The 21,629-nt window shown below is 40.0% G+C and overlaps 2 protein-coding genes across 3 annotated transcripts; one reads left to right on the forward strand and one right to left on the reverse strand.

Moving 5' to 3' along the window:
- The first annotated feature begins 468 nt into the window (after nucleotides 1-468).
- On the forward strand, nucleotides 469-12,600 carry p2rx3a (purinergic receptor P2X, ligand-gated ion channel, 3a). 2 transcript variants are annotated; one of them, XM_054792233.1, is made up of 14 exons: nucleotides 469-593; nucleotides 2,526-2,706; nucleotides 2,775-2,933; nucleotides 4,477-4,612; nucleotides 4,834-4,905; nucleotides 5,307-5,376; nucleotides 6,868-6,964; nucleotides 7,041-7,118; nucleotides 7,200-7,338; nucleotides 9,693-9,829; nucleotides 9,906-9,999; nucleotides 11,036-11,101; nucleotides 11,163-11,240; nucleotides 12,310-12,600. In XM_054792233.1, exons 3-14 carry the CDS (start codon nucleotides 2,800-2,802, stop codon nucleotides 12,436-12,438), a joined length of 1,230 nt encoding a protein of 409 aa, XP_054648208.1. In that variant the 5' UTR covers nucleotides 469-593; nucleotides 2,526-2,706; nucleotides 2,775-2,799; the 3' UTR covers nucleotides 12,439-12,600. The 2 variants fall into 2 exon arrangements, with proteins under 2 accessions (XP_054648208.1, XP_054648209.1); XM_054792234.1 differs by lacking the exons at nucleotides 11,036-11,101; nucleotides 11,163-11,240; nucleotides 12,310-12,600 and adding an exon at nucleotides 10,882-10,965.
- A 300-nt stretch (nucleotides 12,601-12,900) lies between these two features.
- zgc:113229 (uncharacterized protein LOC550612 homolog) lies at nucleotides 12,901-21,242 on the reverse strand. Its single transcript, XM_054793118.1, has 6 exons — nucleotides 20,049-21,242; nucleotides 19,858-19,982; nucleotides 16,147-16,537; nucleotides 15,740-15,848; nucleotides 15,465-15,652; nucleotides 12,901-14,822 (listed from the first exon to the last, which is right to left on the reverse strand). Exons 1-6 carry the CDS (start codon nucleotides 20,784-20,786, stop codon nucleotides 14,580-14,582), a joined length of 1,794 nt encoding a protein of 597 aa, XP_054649093.1. The 5' UTR covers nucleotides 20,787-21,242; the 3' UTR covers nucleotides 12,901-14,579.
- Nucleotides 21,243-21,629: the final 387 nt, after the last annotated feature.

Raw genomic sequence — 21,629 nt, forward strand, 5'->3', positions numbered from 1 at the left:
GTGGCTTTGAATATGTCTTCTGAATGCCTTGTGTTTGTATTTTAGTTCATTTCGCCATTCTTATGTTTGAAAATGCTTAACTCATCCAATCCCAGCCCTTTTTCAAAGGACAACCCCTTTAGTACGGTCCATTTTAGACGATTTTTACTGATCTTTCAAGGCAAATTGAATTTTGTGTTCTATGGCTATATAAACATGGAACCTACCAAAAGAAAGCGTAGACTCCCACAGATTTTTTAGTGCTTCTTTTATTATCATTATTATGTATTATATTTATTATACTATATTTATTATTATTACAGCATATGAAGGCTTTTACAGGCCGAGCCTGGCCCTTTTAAGAAGAATGGCATTGTGGGAAGGTGAGTGTTGCTCGGCTGTCTGCACCGCCCATTGTTTTCTGCGTCCTGATTGGCTGTAGGCCACTGTCAATCAATCTCCTTGTTCCGTGTCTCCTGTGTCATGCTAGTTTGCTTGCTTGCTAGTTTGTAAATAACTCTTCCGTTCTTCTGCAGCAATATGTTTGAAGAAGGATACAAAAGTGCTGCGGAACGGCGCCAGGACTAAAAGGCACCGTCACAGGAGTGCAATAAGTGAGTGACTCATTAAGGTTGATCATTAAATTCAAACAAAGTTTGATGAGAGTGTTGTTGAGATAAATGTGACAAAATGTAATTGCCTGTCAGAGAAAAGTGTATAAAGTGTATGGTGAGGGGTTTTACAGCCTTAAAGCATATATAATAATTGTGAAAAAAAATAATAATAAGTTGGTTACTTGGAGGATTGCACTTATTGTGGGCTATTTTGGGGGTAAATGAGGGAACACAGTATTGCCACCACTGTTTACGTAGATCTAATGTTGCATGAGGACATGTGGTTTCCTCTTTGCCAGCGATAACGTTACAGGAAACCTCTCGCCTTCGTTTGCATATCGACTGATAAAGAATAAGCGTCCGATAATTGTTTGAATGGATAGGTTTCACTGCGTCTATAGCAGGAAGTGTTGTAGTCCACCATGATGCATGAATGCGGGTTTGGTTGCGGATCAGGTTACAAAAAACTGGCCACAAACATAATGGACCCACTTAAGAAATGACACAGTCCCATCCAAGACGCACACACACACACACACACACCCACACACACACACACACACACACACACACACATACACACATACACACATACACACATACACACATACACACACACACACAGTCATGGCGTCCCAGCCTTATCTCGAGCATTAATGTTGTCGGTGCTGATGAGTGTATTGAGAAGTGGTGGTATCGTATATCGCAGTGATTGTCAATTAGGCTACTCTTTGTGCTGCATTATATGACGCCTCTTTAGGAAGCCATTTGTTTTATTTCTGCTCATGCATTACTGTACTGGATGTGTAGAAATGCTACAAGTGATGTTTAATGGGGACAATGCAAGTGTTTGCTTTTGTCCTCGTGATCCTCTTAAAGCCGTAGCGCTTGCTTGAAGGCTAGTTTTAGGACATGCGGCTTGTGAGAGCTTATCATGTACATCTCTTGAAAGCTTCTCTTGGGGAGCTGCACGCATCGGTTGGAACTTCGGATGGCACTTGAAAGTCGTCATAAGTCGTATTTCTAATCAGTATGTACATTTTATCATCTGTCCTGACAGACTTCAAGTGCTTCCGTTAAAGCTTTTTATTTATTTTTTTTAATTTATAGAAAGTCAGAAAATAAAAAAATATATAATATAATATAAATAAATATATTAAATAAAATATACGTAATATAATCAATATATTATATTTAATATATAATGAATAAGATAACATAAAAATGTTCATGCTTTTTTATGCACACATGGTCTGATTTATTAACCAGAAAACATAAATTCTATAAGTTTGTTGATTATTATTTGTATTAAATTTAATTTGTGCATTTTTAATGTATTATTTGTTTTATTATGTTTTTTGTGTTTTGTTTGTTTATGTTATTGTCTTTATTATTTTTATTTTTTAAATTCAATGTTCAATGTTTTGTTATTTTATTGTAATTTGCATTTCATTTCTTTATTTTAAGTGTTTTTTATTTGAGTATTTTATCACCAAACACATTACATTCTTATATTATTGTTTGTTTTATTGTTATTACAATTTATTGGTTCACTTATGATATTAACATTTACTATTTTATTTCAGGTATTTCATGACTGTCTTACTTTTTTGTACTTATTTTGTATTATTTTATTCAATGTTTCTCTAATGTTGTCATTATTTTATATTTGTTTTATTTTGTTATTGAGTATTTAATCACTTGTGTTTCTTCTCATTTCATTCAATTATGTTTTTATTTTGTGTATATATATTTTTAGGTTTTATTATTTTATAGTGCATGTACATATGACTTTTAGTTTTTAGATGTTTTTCGCAATTTGTATTATTTTATTACTCATACTCATCTTTATGATGTTATTTTATTATTTTATTGTATTTTTTATATACATATTTGTTTTTTAATTGTATTTTTTCCTCCTCCATCCCATAGAAGAATGGCCGTTGTGCAAATGCGTGGCTTGGGACCTGGGGAATTGTGGTGAATGGAGAATGAGGATCAGGGAGGGAGGGACACTTTTCTCCAGCAGCTTCCCCTCAAAGTGAGGGGAGGTCCAGTGTAGGAGAAGAAGAGGGACGTCCATCAGCTACATCTTCAATCCAGCTGCGCCCAGGTCAGTACTGGATACAATACTGGATACTGTACATCATATACGGTCCCACTCGCTCATCTTTGCCATAGCAATCTTTTAGTAGTTTGAGCCAGCATGAGCTCCATGGTGTGGGGCTGGGTCACAGACTTCTTCACCTATGAGACCACCAAGTCTGTGGTGGTCAAGAGCTGGTCTGTGGGCATCATCAACAGGATCGTGCAAGTCCTCATCATCGCGTACTTTGTCGGGTGAGTCTCCTGTTGTTGGCTCTGTGTGTTATTCGACTTACGCTTTTGCAAAGTGTGTCAGAAGAGTTCCTCGGGTCCGTCCACCTGCCGTACGGTCATAGTGTATAATCTTCTTTTTACAATTTAAACAGCAAGAAAGCACCGACGGTGTTAGAACGGTGATGCAAAATGATTCATCATAATGGAACGCCAGTCGAATGTTGCGATTTCTTGTAATTTGGCTGAATTTATGCTTTCATCGTTGGATGAAGGAGGTAAAAGCACCAGCATAATAGACATTCACTGACAGCAGCAGCTTTATTATCGCCGTGTACAAATGAATTTAAATTAATTTGCTATATTTAAATCCACCGTGCAATTGTATACCACAATAATACACATATTTTTACATGAGTAGCTCTCTGACAGTGTCAATCTCATTTAAAAGCATGATTTCAAAATAAAATCTAGTTGTAGCTGCAGACTAAACCTGTTTAACATGGCATCCAAACCATATAAAAATATTTAATGTACTGTATTTTAAAAAGCCTCTAAATGTATAACCCTAAAAAAAGGTGGAAAAAAGTAACTAACTGTAACTGTAACTGTTCTAACCAAACTTGACTTGTACCAATATCATATTTATATTTACAAGTAATAATGTAAATAGACATTTTGAAATATATGGCAAATGAAATTATGCATTTGAATCCCCTTTTTTAATTTATTGTTTTTTATTTTATTTATTTATTTATTTATATCGAATATGTAATATACTTATATTTTTGATTTAATGTATTTATTTGAGTTTATTCTTTTTTGGAAATCCAATTGTTTACCACAAATAATAAACATATTATTAAGTGACTAGTTCTCGGCAATCTCATTTAAAAGCAGTGCACGTGACTAAAATCTAGTTGTAGTTGCAGGCTAAAACTGTTTAACGTGGCATCCAAAATATGAAGAAACTCCAGCAATGGTGCTGTAAAAAACAAAACAAAAAAAAGACAAAAGGTTATAATCCTAAAAAACGATGTGGGAAAAAATACCTGTTCCAATCAACCTTGACTTTTTACAACATCATATTTCTATTTACAATAATAAACACATCAATAAATAATAATATATTTAAGTAATAATGTAAATATATCGATTTCAGTATATGGCAAATAAATGATGCATTTATTAGAAGAAAAAATCGAATCACCTTGGTCAAAGTAGAAATCTTCCTGTTGCAAAAAATATATATATACAAATACATTTTGTACTTATCTAGTACCTCCATATGTGGTGTTTTTGTTTTTGTTTTTCTACTGGTATACATTTTAGATAATGTGCGTGTTAAAGACTTGCTCTTTTTGTCATCCTTTTTTGTGGACAAGCCACACTTCAGTTGATATCAATAATACGCTTTCCAAGTCATATCTGTCAGTGAAATACTTCAAATATATTCCTCTTTTTCAAACAAGAAAAAAGAAGAAAGGACTTGCGTGTAGTTTGTCGTGTTGAAGCGTGGTTTAAACGTTGTTTAAACGTTGCTTAAACGCTGTTCTGTGTGGTGCAGCTGGGTGTTCATCCATGAGAAAGCCTACCAGGTGACGGACACTGGCATCGAGTCGTCCGTTATGACCAAAGTCAAGGGCTTTGGTGGGCATCACAACCGCATCATGGATGTGGCCGACTACGTCTTCCCACAGCAGGTGTGACGAGCACTCGACACTTGAGTAGGGACACCCGATGACGTCCAATACGAGAGCTGTATCAAAACAAACCACATATTGATCAGTGAATACCTCTCAAAATGGATCATTACTGCCTACGTAAAGGTCAACTTTCTGTATTGGACCTCATCGTATTTTGCCTTTGCCTTTGACTTAATGAGAAATACATCAAACTGTAAGCGCGTGTGTGTATTTTTCAGGGAGCTGCTGTGTTCTGCATCATGACCAAACTCATCATCACCGAGAATCAGTTCCAAGGAAAATGTGCAGAGGTCATTCACACTAACATGCATGTTTTTGGAATGTGGGAGGAAACCGGAATACCCGGGAAAAACCCACACACGCACGGGGAGAACACGCAAACTTCACACAGAGATGGCCAACGGAGATTCGAACCCAGATCTTCCCGATCTCCTGACAAAATGCTAACCACTAGGCCACCGTGCAGCCTGTTCTGTATCAGATAGGGTTTGGGTTTGGGTCAGGGTTAGGGTTACCGAGCAGTGGTGGTGGGTCCCGCAGCCAAACCTTTTGAGACCGGCTGCTCTAAGTCACTTCTTTCCTGTGTTCATTGAATGCTGTGTCTTCAGAGTCTCTATAAGGCCCACATATTAGGATCTTTCGGGGATTTGGTCCGAAAGTGCTAACACGGGTGTGTGTCGTGTTGTTTTAGACGCAGAAGATTTATAACTGCTCCACTGACGACGACTGTCAGCAACATCTTGGCTCCATCCTTACAAATGGTAAAACATCCTTTTCCTTCTTGCTTGTCTCATCACTGGAGGAATTTCACACATCGTTTATGTTTATTTAGGTTTTTTTGTTTTTTAGCGCAATACTGCACTTTTAGAAACTTTCCAAAATTCACAATGAGGGTTGAATACTTTTGAGTGTTTTTGTCTGGAAAAATAGGATAGTAAATCACTATCACAATCAATAAATATGGCCCAATTTTGGTGAGGTTAAAAAAAAATGTAACAAAAAATCAGTTAAAAAGAAATCATCGCAAAATGTGGAGATACCTGTTTTTCATTGGACAACGATGATTATTATTATTCATTTTTTTACATTTATTATTTGTCTTATTATTATTATTATTATTATTATTATTATACTAACTGTAATACCCAAAGGGTATTTTATTTTTCACTGTGCTGCACATTTATATTATTTCATCAAGCTGAACAGTATTCATGATTAGAAATATATGATGTAACTTTTTATTGTATTGAGCAGGGCTGGTATCGAACAATGACTCCCGAAAATATTATTTTCTTAATATTCAAAAATTGTTTTAAAAGCTTTAAAACAATTTTTTTATAAATTGTGGTTGCACACAAACTCACTATTTTTATTCCAATATAAACATAAACACGTTAAAAATATATATTTTTTAATTATTGCAAGAAAAAAAAAATATTTGTGTAGGTTTGGGTGGGAGGAAACTATTTTTTTGTGATGTAAGACTGGCAGAAATTGAGTGAAGGTTAGTAGTTTCTTAATATAACTGACTTGCTATTCCAGGGGTGTCCAAAGTGCAGGCGGGGGGCCATTCACAGCCCGCGGCTGTTTTTTTATCGGCCCTCGGCACTTTCTGAAAATACAATTAAACATGAAAACTGAAAAAAACAACCGCAAAAATGGAAAGAGAGCAGTAATTTTACGAGAATGAAGAGGACACATTAAGAGAGTAAAGTCATGATAACAGAAGAAAATAGCATCAAGTTGAAAAATTTGGAATTGTATGAAAAACAAAGTAAATGTTGCAGTTTTTGGAAATTTAAGTTGGGAAAGAGTTAAGTAATAATATGAGCATAAAGTCACAATGCAGTGCAAGAAAAAAGTGGAAAAGTTTGTAAAAAATTAGAGGAAAAAAAATAGCAAAAAAGTGTACAGTAAGAAAAAAAAGTTCTTACCAATAAAACACGTCAGATAACACAAAGCTGAGATTAAATATAATAAAATGCATCAGCATATCTAAATGGGTCGGTTTAAAAAAAGTAAAAGTGGTCCCCGCATGGTTTGGTTTTGTCAGTTTCCTCGGTGGAAAAAGTTTGGACACCCCTGTTCTATTTTTTAGAGCAGAGCAGATTGCGTCTGTCGTAAAAAGAGCCGTGAATGCGTATATGTTATACTGTATATATGCAAATACTGTATATAACGACATGATACTTGGGTCTACTGCTTTTGGAGCATTGCTGCGACCTCATCCGCTGCTCTCTCTGATGCACCAGGAAGGATCACGGGAGTTTGTCTTCCTAACATGACCGAGTCCGGCGGTCAGTGTGAGATAGAAGGATGGTGCCCGGCCGAGAACGACAGCATCGACCCGTGAGACTGACAGTCCAGCATGTCCCCTCCCTCTTCCAAGAGCTCCGTGCTCATCCTTTCTTGTGTCCTCCTGCAGAGAGCCCATGCTGGACGTGGAGAACTTCACCATCTTCATCAAGAACAGCATCCGCTTCCCTCTCTTCAACATCATCAGGTAGGCCGTCATCAGTATACTAGTAGTGCCACGAGGTACCCCACGAGGTATCTGTCGTAACACCTTCTAATATTGTTTTAGAGGAAACTTCCCATCCAACATGACGTCCAATGAGATAAAACGATGCACATACGACCCGGACACAAGCCCCTTCTGCCCTATCTTTCGAGTGGGAGACGTGTTGAAGTTCACTGGACAGAATGTATCCAGCCTGGCGAAGGTCCTCTTTATTCTCTTTCTGTGCTCTAATATTGTAACCTCTCTGTCCTCCCATTCCTTCTGACGGTCGGAGGAACGGGTGGAGAGCCCGCTGTGAACCCACTGAAGTGGGTTGCAGTGGCTTTGCAGGCCAGTCTCAACATGGAGTCCTGGGACTCCTAGGAGTCTGTGGGCTGCACGGGCAAAGGGCCATGAGAAACACCACGGAAGCTGCTGAAAAAGCTCTGGTTGGGGGGGGGGGGGGGGGGGGGGGAATAGTGCGCTACTTGATCACCCCGGGTGAGGGTGTCTGATGTATGACCCGAAATAACCGTTGCACCACAAGGCGTATCTTAAAAGTAACCCTGAGGCAACATTGCATGGAAGATAAACTGCATTATGCATGAACTTCCTAATAGTCATGTTTTTGGACTCATTTCGTCCTCAAGCACCTCATTTGTCATTCAAACATTCTAGTAGACGCGGCTGATGTATCTTCATTTTTTTGAGCCCTGTGAAAGCTGCCTAGCAACAAATAACAGGACAAACATGAAACATAACCAGGGATAAAATACTTTGTACGTTGTACATCAGCGCCCAAAAAGCCTATCCTGTAAATAAACAGTATCATTATTATTGTTATTATTATTATTATTATTATTACTATTATTATCTGCTAAATAGTTCAAATGTTATTTATTTTTACATTTATATTTTCAATTAAATATTGTGATTAATTTATTTAATTTTACACTTTAAAATTGACATTTAAAAAGAGTGCAGAAAAAGAAAAAGTGGGGGCAGAGAGCAAAAAGGCATAAAGTAACGAGAAATGTTGATACAAATAAAAACACAAGATTTGGCTTTTAAATATATGTATAAAAAATTTTATCCAGTCCTGTTTTTTCATTGTATTTTTCTTAAAAGTAATGTTAAAATCTCGTCACGTCTCGTTCCCGTGCATCGTCTCGTCTCGTGACACCCCTCGTATTCATACAGTGTATTGTATGTTCTCTTCCTGCTGGAAAATATCCAGCGAAACGACTTGTGAAACAGCACCCTCTTCTGGATTAATAGCTGCAGCACTCTTTTTTTTCTCTGCCCCAGCAGGTGGCGCCATCAATCCACTTTGGATTTAAGTTACCATTAAAAAAAAAATGCTGATTTAAATCCGCGAATGTGCGGGGATCTACTGTATGTGGCGTGCTGACGTGCCCTTCCAAAAATGTATGTGACAATAAATCATCACAATAATGTAAAATACAAATATGCCATCGATAGCCTGCCAATTGTGAATTGTATAGGCGATCAGTGCTGAGAAAAGCCACTCTCAACACTGAGGATGCCACACACCCCTTGCACCACTCCTTCACTCTGCTACAGAACCCCGCTGGCCCGCAAAAACACCTCCAAGAAAGCCTTTATTCCAGTTGCAGTAACTATCTTAAACAGCGCCCGGTAGCGCTGTTGTTCTTGTATTGTTGTGTGTTTTATATTGTACTTCATTGTGAGTGAATTTTTATAAGCCGTGTTGGAAGACAAATTTCTGTTCTATAGAACAGACAATAAAGTTCTATTCTATTCTATTCCTTTCTATTCTAAGTTAATTCACTTTGGTCAACTTTCACAATGGAAGACTTTAAGAAATGCTTTTTGTCATTTAAAGGCCACCATACTTCTTGGTTGAGGATCATCCACAGCTTAGGGACTAGCAATTAGAAAAGCATACCAGTACATAGCTTTTGCCCAAATGAAGCATTTTCAAGCATAAAAATGGTTAAATGAACTCAAATACAAATATAAGCCAATGAGACCACCATTCCAATGTTGAATGTAGTATTCTGCACTGGTCACTAGGTGTCAGTAATTGTTCGGTGAGACAAGCACCAGACTTCTTTGCCGGAACAACAGACTTTTATTGCAGGTTTACATTATCTTACCACAGGCATAATAATAATAATAACACGGGCTACTGTTGCAGCCGTAGCCCGCAACAAGCTAAAACTCAACTCTGAACCTCTGAGGTCACTTCCTGTTCGCCACCTATTCTGCTCCCCTACAGGGTAAACTGTCTTAAATGGCTTATTTTCTTTGATTATATCTACTGTATTGGGTAATTGAGTGAAGGTAACTATAGGGGTGTTAGTTCATGTCTAGAGGGCTCTAGTGATATTTAAAAAAATGAATTTAGAAGGTTTTCTATGCCATAACTATGAAAATCTTCCATTTCTAAAGAAGGAATCCTGCTTCACTTACTTGGCTTCGTGCCTGGAACCAATTAAACGCGATAAACGAGGGATTACTTCAGTTTCTAACGCCTATAGTCCACACGCTTGCAAATAGCCAATACCGATGTGTGTTTTCTTTTTCTTTCAGGGTGGTGAAATAGGAATAAACATAGAGTGGAAGTGTAATCTGGACCTCAGTATTGAATATTGTACTCCCAAGTACTCTTTCACCAGACTGGATGCACCCTTTGCCAAGAACGCCGTCTCCAAGGGCTTCAACTTCAGGTTGGTGCTTCGTTCATCACCTGTCGCGTCGTCGCCGCTGCTTTTTACTCATTTCCTTTTCTTTCTCTTAACGCAGGTTTGCCAAATATTTCAAGGAGCAGAACGATACGGAATTTCGGACACTGCACAAGGCTTTTGCAATCCGCTTTGATGTCATGGTGACTGGCGTAGTGAGTTAGGAGGACGTTTTATCACCGTTGCAGTCCCGTCTTTCGTTCAGGGGTGTCCAAACCTTTTCCAGCTCGGGCCATGTAGTGACAAATAAAAGGATGCACATTTGCCCACTTTCATGTTTTGTAAAGCGACACATGTAGATATGCTGAGAAGGTACGGTATATTTATTTCAAGAAAAAACTGCATCTCAGCTTTGTCATTCAGGTGAAAAAGCTTCTTATTAGTCTCAGCTTCGCTCTTTGCTCTTTTTCACCATTTTTTAAAAATGTTCCAAATATTTCAACTCCTTAAACAATCATCGTAAATTTTCTTTTTGTAATATTTGTGCCCATAATATTTTGACTTTATTTTCTTTAAATTACAGCTGTTTTTTACGTTTTCACATTTCCCAACTTTTTTATTATTTCATCATATGCTTCCTTCTTCTGTGATTGGCTGGCGACCAGTCCAGGGTGCACCCCACCTCTCGCCCAAACTCAGCTGGGATAGACTCCAGCATACCCCGTGATCCCAATCAGGATAAGCGGCACAGAAAAAGAATGGACATACTTTTTCTTCTCGGAATTCTGACTTTATTCCCATATTTTGACTGTATTTTTGTAACATTCAAATTTTCTCCGCAACCTCATTTTCCCCAAATTACAACCCTGTTTGAATATCATAATATTCCGACTTTTTAAAAAAAATGTATTTCTTTAATATTTCAACGTTATGCTACTAAAATGACGTTACTTTTCCTCAAAATATTACGTTATTCTCGTAAAATTTTTCTTTGACTTTTTTCTCTTAATATTTTAACTTTATTCTTGTCAAATCACTGCTGAGTTTTCCATTTTTGCTGTTGTTTTTTGAGTTGTCTTTGTAAATTCTATTTTTAGAATGTGCCGCTGGCCAATGAGAAAACAGCCGAGGCCACAGATGGCCCCCTGGCCGCACTTTGGACAGCCCTGCTTTAATTGCACCGTCATCAACGGGACTCCATGCTGGTAAAACACTTGGACCAAACCTTGCACGTCTCTTTTCTCATTTCAGGCGGGAAAGTTTGACACCATCCCGACACTGATCAACGTAGTCGCTGCCTTCACCTCCATCGGACTCGTAAGTCGCAGATTCTTAAAAAAGATTATCGGTCGTGTTGCTAAACGTCATCTCTTGGCAGGGGACGGTTCTGTGTGACCTCATCCTGCTGAACTTCCTGAAAGGGGCAGACCAGTACAAGGCCAAGAAATTTGAAGAGGTAAAAGCCCCCAAATCACCAACCCGTGGCTGCATTCCTTTAGAGCAGCGGTTCTCCACCCGTTTGACTGCGGGACCCATCGTTACGACCCAACGCTAATTAGAGAGGCTAGGTGTTGTTTGCTTTTCTCCGGCGACGAAAGGAGACTCGGTTTTACAGTCTGTCTAAACGAGTCAGTTGGTACAGCGCAGGGGAGCCCAAAGTGCGGCTCGCGGCACATTCGAAAAGTATCACTTGTTTTGGAAAATTAGGTTGCGGAAAAAGTTCTAATGTTACAAGAATTAAGTCAAAATATTGTGGGAATAAAGTCATAATTACGAGAAGAACATTTCCAGGAAGAAAGTTGAAATGGTTGGAAACATTTTTTAAAAACTGCTGTAATCTTACGAGAATAAATCAAAATATTATCAGAAAAAAAGTCAAACAAAAAAACCTCATAAATAAACTTAAATATTGATATATATGAATAAACTTTTATATTTATATAATATAATAAATAAACTTAGATTATATAGAATATATATATTAAGAGGAAAAATAATGTCATCCTAGTAGCATAGAGTTGAAATATTAAAGAAAAAAATGATGTTTAAAAAAGTCGTAATATTATGAAAAACAAACAAAATAAAGCTGCCATTTTTGGAAAATTAGGTTGGGGAAAAAAATATATATGATAATATCGCGAGAAGAGAATTTACAAAAAATATTTAAGAAGAAAGTTGGAAAATTTGGCAAATTAAAACAAAAAAACAACAACAAAGATTGTAAAAAAAAATGAGTGAAGTTGATATTAATAATAGGCTTTTTCATTGATATCACAAAGTTGAGATGCAGTTTTTTCTTGAAACATATCGAACGTCTTAGCGTATCTACATGTGTAGATACGCTAAGACACAAAGTACCAAAATGGCAAAGATGCATCCTATCGTTTTTCACAATGTGGCCCTCGTTTGGACACCCCTGGCCTAGCGTGTATTGTAACGCACGCACCGCTTATACCACATGTCCCGGAATGCTCTGCGGCAAAACAAATATTGACCATTTTAAGAGTCTCATGCATTGCCTTTAGGTGTCGGAGGCTCAGATCGAAGCGTCCCTGGCTCGGAGCCCCAGCAGCCAGCTGTCCATCAAAGATGGTATGAAGAGCTCCGGCGACTCTGGAGCCATTTCTCTGGCCACTGCTGACCAGCCCGTGTGACAGCACCCTTAAAGGGACAGTCCTCCTGCTATCCCCTCCAAGCTTTAAGCCTTTACAGGTGCTGCGCTTTTTGTTCAACGAGCTTAAGGAATTGTTGCAGCGCAACTTCCTGGAATATTTACACATCAGCCAATCAAGATGAAGGTGAGCTTTGTTGTCAGAGGCGGATCATTAATGAATAATAAAAGCTGTTGTTCGATTGCAAGCTGTTGTGTTTTCCAACGAACCATGCAACGTCCTGTCATTTTTCAGCTGTCTCGTGTTAGCTTTGCTTGAATGAGCCACTATGACAAGACGCATACTCACACTTGGTACAAAACAAGTACAGTATGAATGCTGGGGGTGCGTGTGCGTGTGCGTGTGTGGTTACAAATGGACCATTATTAGTCTTCCCCTGGTCAGTGATGCGCTAATGGACTAAGAGTTTCCTCCTTGGTTGACACAGTGCATAATAGCCTCATCATGGATTGGATTTCTGTTTATTTCTCACATCCACAGTTTCATTTGAGATCATAATGCGATTATCTTTGCTAAACACACACTGAGCATTGAAACCCTTTCAGCGCGTCACTATTAGATCAGCATAAGAGCCTCCTTATGGCCCTGATGGTGCTTTAGCGTAGATAGTGACTGTGAAGGCAGGCCCCAGAGGAATTGACAGCAGTTAGCCACAAGGTTTAATGCACTAATTTGATCACAACAATCGATATCATGCATGTAATGGAAATGGCCGTGCAATAAAGTACTCAAACTCCTTCAGTGCTTCCTCTTGAATGCGATATTAATATTGATATTAATATTAATATCAATAAACAGGCTGTGTTTCACATGTACTGTAAAGCAATAGGACCATGTGATGTCTCCCAGCCAATCAGCGCCAACAGGTAATCATATCGGAATTGATCAGACCTGACAGGCGTGCCGCACGATTTTGTTCCTGCGTTGTGAGGTGTGGCTCAAAATATCACTCTGATGCTGGCATGACGGTTTGATTTTTGATTTTTTTATTGGGTTTTGGTTTTGTCCCAAAATATGCCAAAGTCTGCACTGGCGAGGCTTGGCGAGCCTGCTGCTCCTGAGAAACAAGACCAAAGACTTTGTATGGAAAATTTGCACAAATCTGTTGCCAAGGAGGTGCTATGGTGGCATCACGTGAGTGCGTCATGTGATCACCGGTGCTATGCTAGGTTATCGTGATGTTTATTGTTTATTTTGAGTTTTTTTCTGTATTGTTTGATGGCGCACATAATGGATTTATGTTTATTTAAAGATAACCTTTTGTTCTGCCCATTCTAAACTTGGTAGTGTTAACGGTGACGCAGTTATTGACAAATTATTTAGTTATAATCAGTATAATTAGTTACAATTATATAGTTAAATATACACAATGTACTATTAAAATCAATATTTTTTTCTATTAATATTTCTATATTTTTATACAATTAATTCTTTTTATCTAAAATGATAATATTTCCAATGTTTATTTGAATAGTACAGTACATCACAAATACTTTGCAGTTCTATTTACGTATGAACAATGATTAAATATTTTGAGCAACTAAAAAAATGTCTGAACATGTGCGTCATTTTCGGTGAAATTTCCAAGTGTTTTAATGAAATAAGACAAAAATGTCGGCTATTTTGCCAATTCTGCTGTTCATTTTTAATACATAAGCAGGTGTCGCTGTACAAATGGTAGCATAGGCAGCTGAGAGAAAAAAAGCAGTTAAACCGCTCTAACTCAAAAGTCAGTGTAAAAAAAATACTTTTAATTCATTCCGACACTTCATTATAGGAAACAGTATTTTCATTTTCACTGTTAGAAAACACCTTCCGTTGCTCATTCTTAACATGATCTGCCATCCCCAAATCTCCTCTGAGGTTCTGCTCTGACCCATTCACGGTTCTGGAGGGTTGGCACAGTTAGGCCATTCGATTTGCTGATGGGTAAATGGGTCCGAATCCAGAGTGAACACTGATTTAGTAGCTGATGCCAACACTAAACGTCCATGTGGATAATTCAATATTAACATCTGTGTGCACTGCTGTAAGGTAATACAGTATATATTATATATTGTATATACAGTACGTATTGCATATATAAATAAACATACAAAAGACAGATTTCATTAGCGCAGTGACTATCTGCGTTTCCTGCCTGTGTTCTTCCTCTTCAGGGCCAGTATCCAAGCAGGAAGAGCAGGTCGGCGCGCGGGCACCTCCTTCATTTCCTCTGACGCCTCGTAGTCGTCCTCCTCTGTGACGGAGCCTGCCTCTGTGCCGTAGTCCTCCTCGGAATCAGTAGCCTCCGGATCCAGTTGGACTGGCGGTATCTCCTCCACCTTCTCTGCAAAATGAACCCTCCGGTTGGGCTCGACTCGCCTCTGATCCAAAGACATGGCCAAGAAAGAGGTACGGTATATGAAATTAGTTCTGCTGTCTGTCACGTACATGACAGCAACACATTGAAGGCGGATCCTGAATAATATGGGGAGAAACACAACTGTAAATGTAGATGCCGCTGCACATGTTTCTCAGAGTTCTGTGACCAATGGTGTCAGAAGTGGGATTTTTAGTCCTAAGACCATTGGTGGTGTTCCCAGCGTCTCTGAAACCCAGACAGGTAACCTGTGCGCAACATGACTACCATGTCGTAGTCCGCATAGTTTTTTTTCAATCCCCATACGCCCTGATTCATATCCAGGTTGAGAAAACTACTTCCCAGAGGTCAGTGACGAATGGTGTCAGAAGTGGGAGGGTTAGTTGTAAAGGCTATCTGTCATGTGCCCAGTCGGAAGTTCAGGTACCCCATGTGCAGTAGACCATGAAAAATTGGGAAACTTTTGTTCAGGGATTCAGTAACAAATGGTGTCAGAAGTGGGATTGTTATTGGTGACGGACCCCTAGATCTTGGAAAGGGTGATGGGAATGGGCCACCTGTTTGGGACATGGACCTATGCCTCCAAAAGGTGAAGGTACTGTTACAGAGCATGCCGTCATGACCATCTAGTATCCATGACACTTACCCTTTTGCTTTCTCGTGAGGAATCCACATTCTGGAATGCTGAGTGTCTGAGCACACCTCGTGTCGGTGTAGGAGCACAGGGAGAAGTGAGGGGGGGAACCAGGGTTCCATTTGGCCTGAGGAAGGGCGTGGTGAGATCCTCCTGGACGTCATCCATTGCATGGCTGCTTGGTGAAGACATGACCCCCTCTGGAATAAAAGACATTTCCACATATTAGCTACATCCATCACCTTTTATTTTGTAGGCAAAGCCTGAAGACGCAAAGGGCTTCCGACCTCTCTGTCCACCTTGTGTCCAGCCCATTTGAGACGTCGCTGCTGAGTGATATTGTCTCTTCCTGCTGACTCTGCTGATTGGCAGAGAGTCTTCCAGAATGTCTGCACGCTGCAAACAAGAACAAATTAAATACACATATCTTGGAGTGGCCTTTTATTGTGGCCAGCCTAAGGCACACCTGTGCGGTAATCATGCTGTGTTTCCAACATCTTGATTTGTTTGCCACGTCTGTGAAGGTGGATGAACCATGACTTATGAACGCTCACTAACACACATTAGCCAGATTTGAGAGAGATGCGTCTTTTGTGTACGTAGAGTAAGTTTTAGATGTTGGAGTTCAGCTCGTGAAAAACGGGAGCCAAAACAAAAGCGTCGACTAATGAATGCATTGATGTTGGCAGCTTACCTCCACATAGGAAGTTCTGGCTTGTACCGGTCCACTCTCCTTCAGCCTTTGTCCTTGGTCCATTGGTTCTGATTGATCAACCTCGGCGTGACCAGTGCTGTCCGGTGATTCTGGAACGTTCCTGCCGGCAGGGAAGTTATAAACCGGCAATGACTCGCTGCCCCTGAAGCTCCACTGCCTGTTCAAACCTCCCGATCGGTGCGGAGCAAAAGCGGCCAGGCCGTCATTATTAGACATTGTTGTGAGGCTGCTGAGTGTCTCCTCCGGTGGACTCTGATTGGCTGAGGAAGCTGAGAGGGCGGGCTTCAGAAACTTGGCCCACTCTTGACCCGAGACGATCTCCTCTAGTAGATTGATGGAGCTGAAGCCGAACTGAAAGTCGTCGCTTGATCTGAAACGGGGAGAAACTGACATTGAGTGCAGGCAATCACCTAAGTTCATACAGTAGGTGAAGGAGCTTCAACGACCGCTCTGCCTACCATATTTCAAAACCAAATACAGTACAGTAACGGTTCTGTACATGTCCTCATAGTGGACATTCTGTAGACATACTGGACATGCTGAAAACGACCATCGCTGTCTAAATAGCTGGCGACACAAGTGAGCACGAAGATGTTTGTGTCGTGCCTCCAGTCAAGCATGGTGGTGGTAGCGGCATGGTTTGGGGCTGCATGAGTGCTGCCAGCACTGGGAGGGCAAACATGAATTCCAACATGTGCGGCTCATCCTGTGTGTCCAGACGTGAACCCAATTGAGCATCCTCAAGCAGAAGGAAGGAAGGTGGAGGAGAGAGAAAGGTCCACCAGTGACGTCATCGCATGGGAGTGGAAGAGTATTCCAGTAGCAACCTGTGCAGCTCTGGTGTTGCCAGTAGGGGTGTTACGAGACACTCAGTTCATGAGACGAGACGATAGACAAGATTGGGTGTACGAGAAGGAGACGCGACGAGATTTTGACATTACATTTAAGAAAAGTACAATGAATAAATACCAAAAATATATAACAATATCCTGCCATGTACTCATTTAATTTCTACTATATTCCACTCTTCTGCACTCGGTGTCTATGCTAGCGGCTCCGCCTCCACCCACAGAGACAAAGAGACTGCATGACTGACAAAAGGGCTCACTCTGTTCATGCCGTTGTTCTATGGAACAAACACGCCAAATTGCTGACAGCAGTGCACAGAGGGAACTCTCTTCCTGCCTGTTTGGAGGCGAGAGGTAAGGAGAACAGACACGCATGCACATGGCGATATATTGAAGCCAGCAGAATTACTGACTTCATTTTCCTTGATTGTGTGGTTAATTCATTGATTTATTATTGATCACAGGCCTGCTAGTCCCCATGAGACATTTTTTTTGTGAATGAGAAATCTTGTCATGTTTTAATCTCAATAATGACAATAATGCAGCGGTGTGCAGTCAGGGCCAGCAAAGCCTTCTCTGCTGGCCTAACTGCTACCAGAACCACTGACCTGCATTTCAAGCTTAAATTGTCGTATTTGTTTCATTAAATCCTATTCATTTATTCCCAACACTCATTTTGGTTTTTTGACTGCAGAGCTTCCAGGAGTGTATGTGTCATTTTTTTTGTCCAATCAGATTTCCGCTTCTGTTTGTTGCCATGTCAGTGTAACCTGCCCGGGGCCTTCAGAATCAAATTCCCCAATGGGGCTTTTTTTTTTTTTTTTGCCAATCAGACATCTGATTTGACTTCTAATTTGCCTCAAAGGCAACTTGCAGGTCCCCAGTTCTGATTGGTTGATCAGACCAAAGAGGCAGGCCCTCTGTCCTGATTGGTTGATCAAAGCAAAACTGTTCTACACGATACGTTACACCCACAATGGCTGACTGAAGAACATTTCTGCTAAGTAGCTGTATTTTACTTCAAACTTGTTCTATTTTTGTCATGTTGTTAGATAAATATTGATTGTGAACTGCTGCAGGTGATGGTGTAGTGGAGATGTTTGGAGTTGTCTGAACTTTAATCACGGAGCCGCTCTATTTATGCTCATCACATTTGGCTGAGCGCCACGTTTACAAGCACTGGTGTACCCGTGGAAATTCATCACTAACTCAACGTTATTAGCAGTAATGTACTGTAAGTCGTGTGTATTGGTAACCATGCACCCGAAGATAAGGGGACTTATATTGGTAAAATACTGTCGTCGCTGCCATCTCACAGGCGGCCGCGGCTATCTTCTTAATGTGTTGGAGTTCCTTCCTCTCCAAACAACTGTATGCCGCATAGCTAGCGAGGATGTTACTCTATACGGGTGAGCGTGGTTCATAACCCTGCTGTGGTGCATATTCACTATCATTTTCGTACTGGTGTCTTGCCCACCCACTGAAGGCCCAGGTCCCAAATGCACCGGTTGTTGAGTCCTTTTTTAGTGGATTGTACATCTGTACTACTATACAAGCTTTACACTGACTAATCGAAGTTATATCCAAGTTTCATTTGTATAATATTGTCCCTTGAGAAGATATACTATAATACAGGGTATAATACAGGGGTGTCCAAACTTTTTCCAGCGAGGGCCACATACTGACAAATGAAAGGATGCAAGGGCCACTTTGATATTTTGTAAACCAACACATTGGGATATGCTAAGAAGCTAAATGTTGCTCATGAAAAAACTGCATTTCTTTGTAATATATCTGTAATATAGGTGAAATGCTACTAAAAAGGACGTTTTTTTTCTATAATAATACAAGTGAATTCATGTAAAATTGGCACTTTTGTTCTTCATTCGAATATGGCTAATATTTTGACTTTATTCCCTTAAAATTACAGCTGTTTTTTTCCATTTCATAAAATTTTCCAACTATTTCATTTCAGCTTTCCTCTTGTAAATTTTCTTCTCGCAATTATAATGTTATATCTTTTTAAAAAATAATGTATTTTTTCTTTATTTAAACATTGTTACTGAATTTTTTTCCTCATTTTACAAGTTTATTCTCATAAAATTGCAACTTGTTTCAAATTAGAAATAGATTTTTTCCTTTTAATATTTTGACTTTACTCTGGTAAAATTTCTGCCTTTGATTTTTTTTTGTACAATTTTCCAAATATTTCAACTTTTTTCTGCTGATATTTTGACTTTATTCTCATGTTATAAATACCTAAGTTTCCAATTGTTTTTGACTTAAAAAAAAATCATATTTCAACATCATTTTTCCTCATACTATTACTTTATTCTTGAGAAATTATGATTTTTTTTCCTTGCTAGATTACAACTCTTAACTTTTGATTGATTTTGCAATTTTTGCTGCTGTTGTTGTTGTTTTTTTCAAAGTTTCCTTGTTAAATTACATTTTTAGACTGTGCACCGGGCCGATAAAATCACAGCCGTGGGCCACAAAAGGCCCCCGGGCCGTACTTTGGACACCCAGCTATAATACAAATAGCTGTTGAAGTGCATATACTCACTTTTGTGATATACTGTACTGTCGGACCTGCTCCTAAGCATAGATAAGTATCCTTCTATCCTCATAAAGTCACCATACTGTAAGCTTGTTGACAGTGTCTGTCAGTGACGAGGGCGTGATGCACATCAGACACAGCAATCAGAAGAAATAGGCCAGCGACCGTTTGGAAACATCGTACATATTTGACTCCTTTTTCTTTAGGGTTTTGAATGCGGATCGCTTCTTGTGTTCTGCAGACTCCTCATAGTCTCTGCTCATTTTGATTATTGCTGATTACCTGATAAATGCGTCAATCGTGTCGTCCTCCGATTGCGTAAACGGGCTTTCACTGCTGTCTCGCCATGAGAGGCTCTCTCCTGCGTCCTGATTTGATGTGATGATCAGGTGGTTTAGCGTTGAACTCTTGGAATGACATAGAAGATTTAGTGCACTGAAGTAGCTCTTTATAGCACAGTTAGTAAAACTCACTTGTTCATCCATCCTGTCTTTGAACTCTCCCTTTCCCTTCTTGCTGCCAGGCCTCTCCTTCCATCTCTCCTTGATTTTCTCAGTCCATCGCCTCGCTTTGCTTTCAGATGATCGTTGTTTCTGTCTCGCCATCGCAATGCCCCCTTTATTGGGCATGATATCCGTGTCTCTCCATTTAGACAAACTCCCATACAGTCCATTTCCAGCGTGAAAGCCTTTATTCTCTTGACTGTCCGTGGTAAAAGCTGTGCTCCCCCATGACCAGTCATAAGTGTTGCCTTTAAACCCCTGGTCCTGTCCAGTGGTTACGTCTTTATGTCCATTTATGTTGTCCCACTGTGCCCCACCATCAGGCCTCTGGGGTAGTCCTGATGAAGCATTAAAGATCCGAGGCAGGGTAGTGTTCTCCACCATGTTTACGCTGATGTTGTCTTTCTGGAATGGGAGGGGAAAGTGACCTCTGTACTGTTGAAAGCCACCAACCGACTGCAGTCTCTCTCCGTCTTTGTGGCTGTAATTACTATCCACAGACGGCACACCAAATCTTTCTGCAGGGACATCAAATTCATACCCGTTTGTAATGCTGTCGCTTATTCTCTGATGGTTTTGGATGGGTCCCGCTGCACCTGTCCCCCATGTGGGGCCCGTCTGCCTCTCTCTCCCATGCTGGAGCTTGAGTCGCTCCAGCATGGACTGCAGCAAGGCCTGACTGTCCAGTGGATTGCTTGACTGAGACATTGAGAAGCAAACGTGAGGCTTGACACAACACGGTCCTTTACGGTATATTATTGAGAGCTGATGTCACAGCATCAGAAACGTTTGCGTGAATCACGTCTGCCATTAATTTGACATCTGCTAATGAAAAGAAACATGAAGTGTCATCCTCTTTGGGCATGTTCCAGTTAGTTCCCATGCTCTCACCCAAGAAGAGTAGCCTCCCTTCCGATGCTAGGATAGTAATTCCACATTCCCCAAGCTTCTTCTCAAACATGCCTTGCTGCCACCCGGCACACACTCCGGCATAATCCTCACAGCCACGGACCAGCTTCCCAAGATCCCCTCACTACTTCTTGCCCTTCAAAATGTCCAAAATATGTCCACAAAGTCTACTCGAGCAGACATTTATGTCACCAGTGATGGGTGGAGAGACAGCGCACAGCAACGTTCCAGAGATGTGGAACACTGAAGCAGACGGACGAGAAAGACCAGTGAGGTGAGATAATTGTGCAGTGACAGCAACTCTCTAGCTCTCAATCTCTCTCTCTCTCTCTCTGCCAAACCGCTTTAATTCACTTTTATTTGTATCCTTGGTTCCACTTGAGTGGTGGACAAAGCATCTGGGAGAGCAGCTGCTGCTTCTTTGCCTTGGGAATGTAATAAATAACCAGTAAGGGCAAGTGAATTGAAGGTACTGGTGCTTCAAAGAACCAGAAGTATAATAAACAGCAAAAGATGGGGTTGATTGTCAGTTGTTGTTTTTTTCCATTCCAGGACAGCGAGTCTTGTTATGCCATTTACAACTGAAAATGAAGACTCAACGTGCGTCTAACGCTTAATAATTGAAAGTCCTTGGGGCTTTTT

The sequence above is a fragment of the Dunckerocampus dactyliophorus genome, chromosome 11 (assembly GCF_027744805.1).
Source record: "Dunckerocampus dactyliophorus isolate RoL2022-P2 chromosome 11, RoL_Ddac_1.1, whole genome shotgun sequence".
Lineage (NCBI taxonomy): Eukaryota > Metazoa > Chordata > Actinopteri > Syngnathiformes > Syngnathidae > Dunckerocampus > Dunckerocampus dactyliophorus.

What these genes read in the sequence shown, in the direction of transcription:
- p2rx3a (XM_054792233.1), top strand. Translation starts at nt 2,800, where the DNA reads ATGAGCTCCATGGTGTGGGGCTGGGTCACAGACTTCTTCACCTATGAG. An exon ending in TCCAAGGGCTTCAACTTCAG is followed by an intron (nt 9,830 to 9,905) that starts GTTGGTGCTTCG and finishes CTCTTAACGCAG; the next exon opens with GTTTGCCAAATATTTCAAGG. An exon ending in ATGTCATGGTGACTGGCGTA is followed by an intron (nt 10,000 to 11,035) that starts GTGAGTTAGGAG and finishes TTCTCATTTCAG; the next exon opens with GCGGGAAAGTTTGACACCAT.
- zgc:113229 (XM_054793118.1), bottom strand. Translation starts at nt 20,786, where the DNA reads ATGTCTCAGTCAAGCAATCCACTGGACAGTCAGGCCTTGCTGCAGTCC. An exon ending in ACGATTGACGCATTTATCAG is followed by an intron (nt 16,538 to 19,857) that starts GTAATCAGCAAT and finishes TCCCCGTTTCAG; the next exon opens with ATCAAGCGACGACTTTCAGT. An exon ending in GACACAAGGTGGACAGAGAG is followed by an intron (nt 15,653 to 15,739) that starts GTCGGAAGCCCT and finishes CTTTTATTCCAG; the next exon opens with AGGGGGTCATGTCTTCACCA.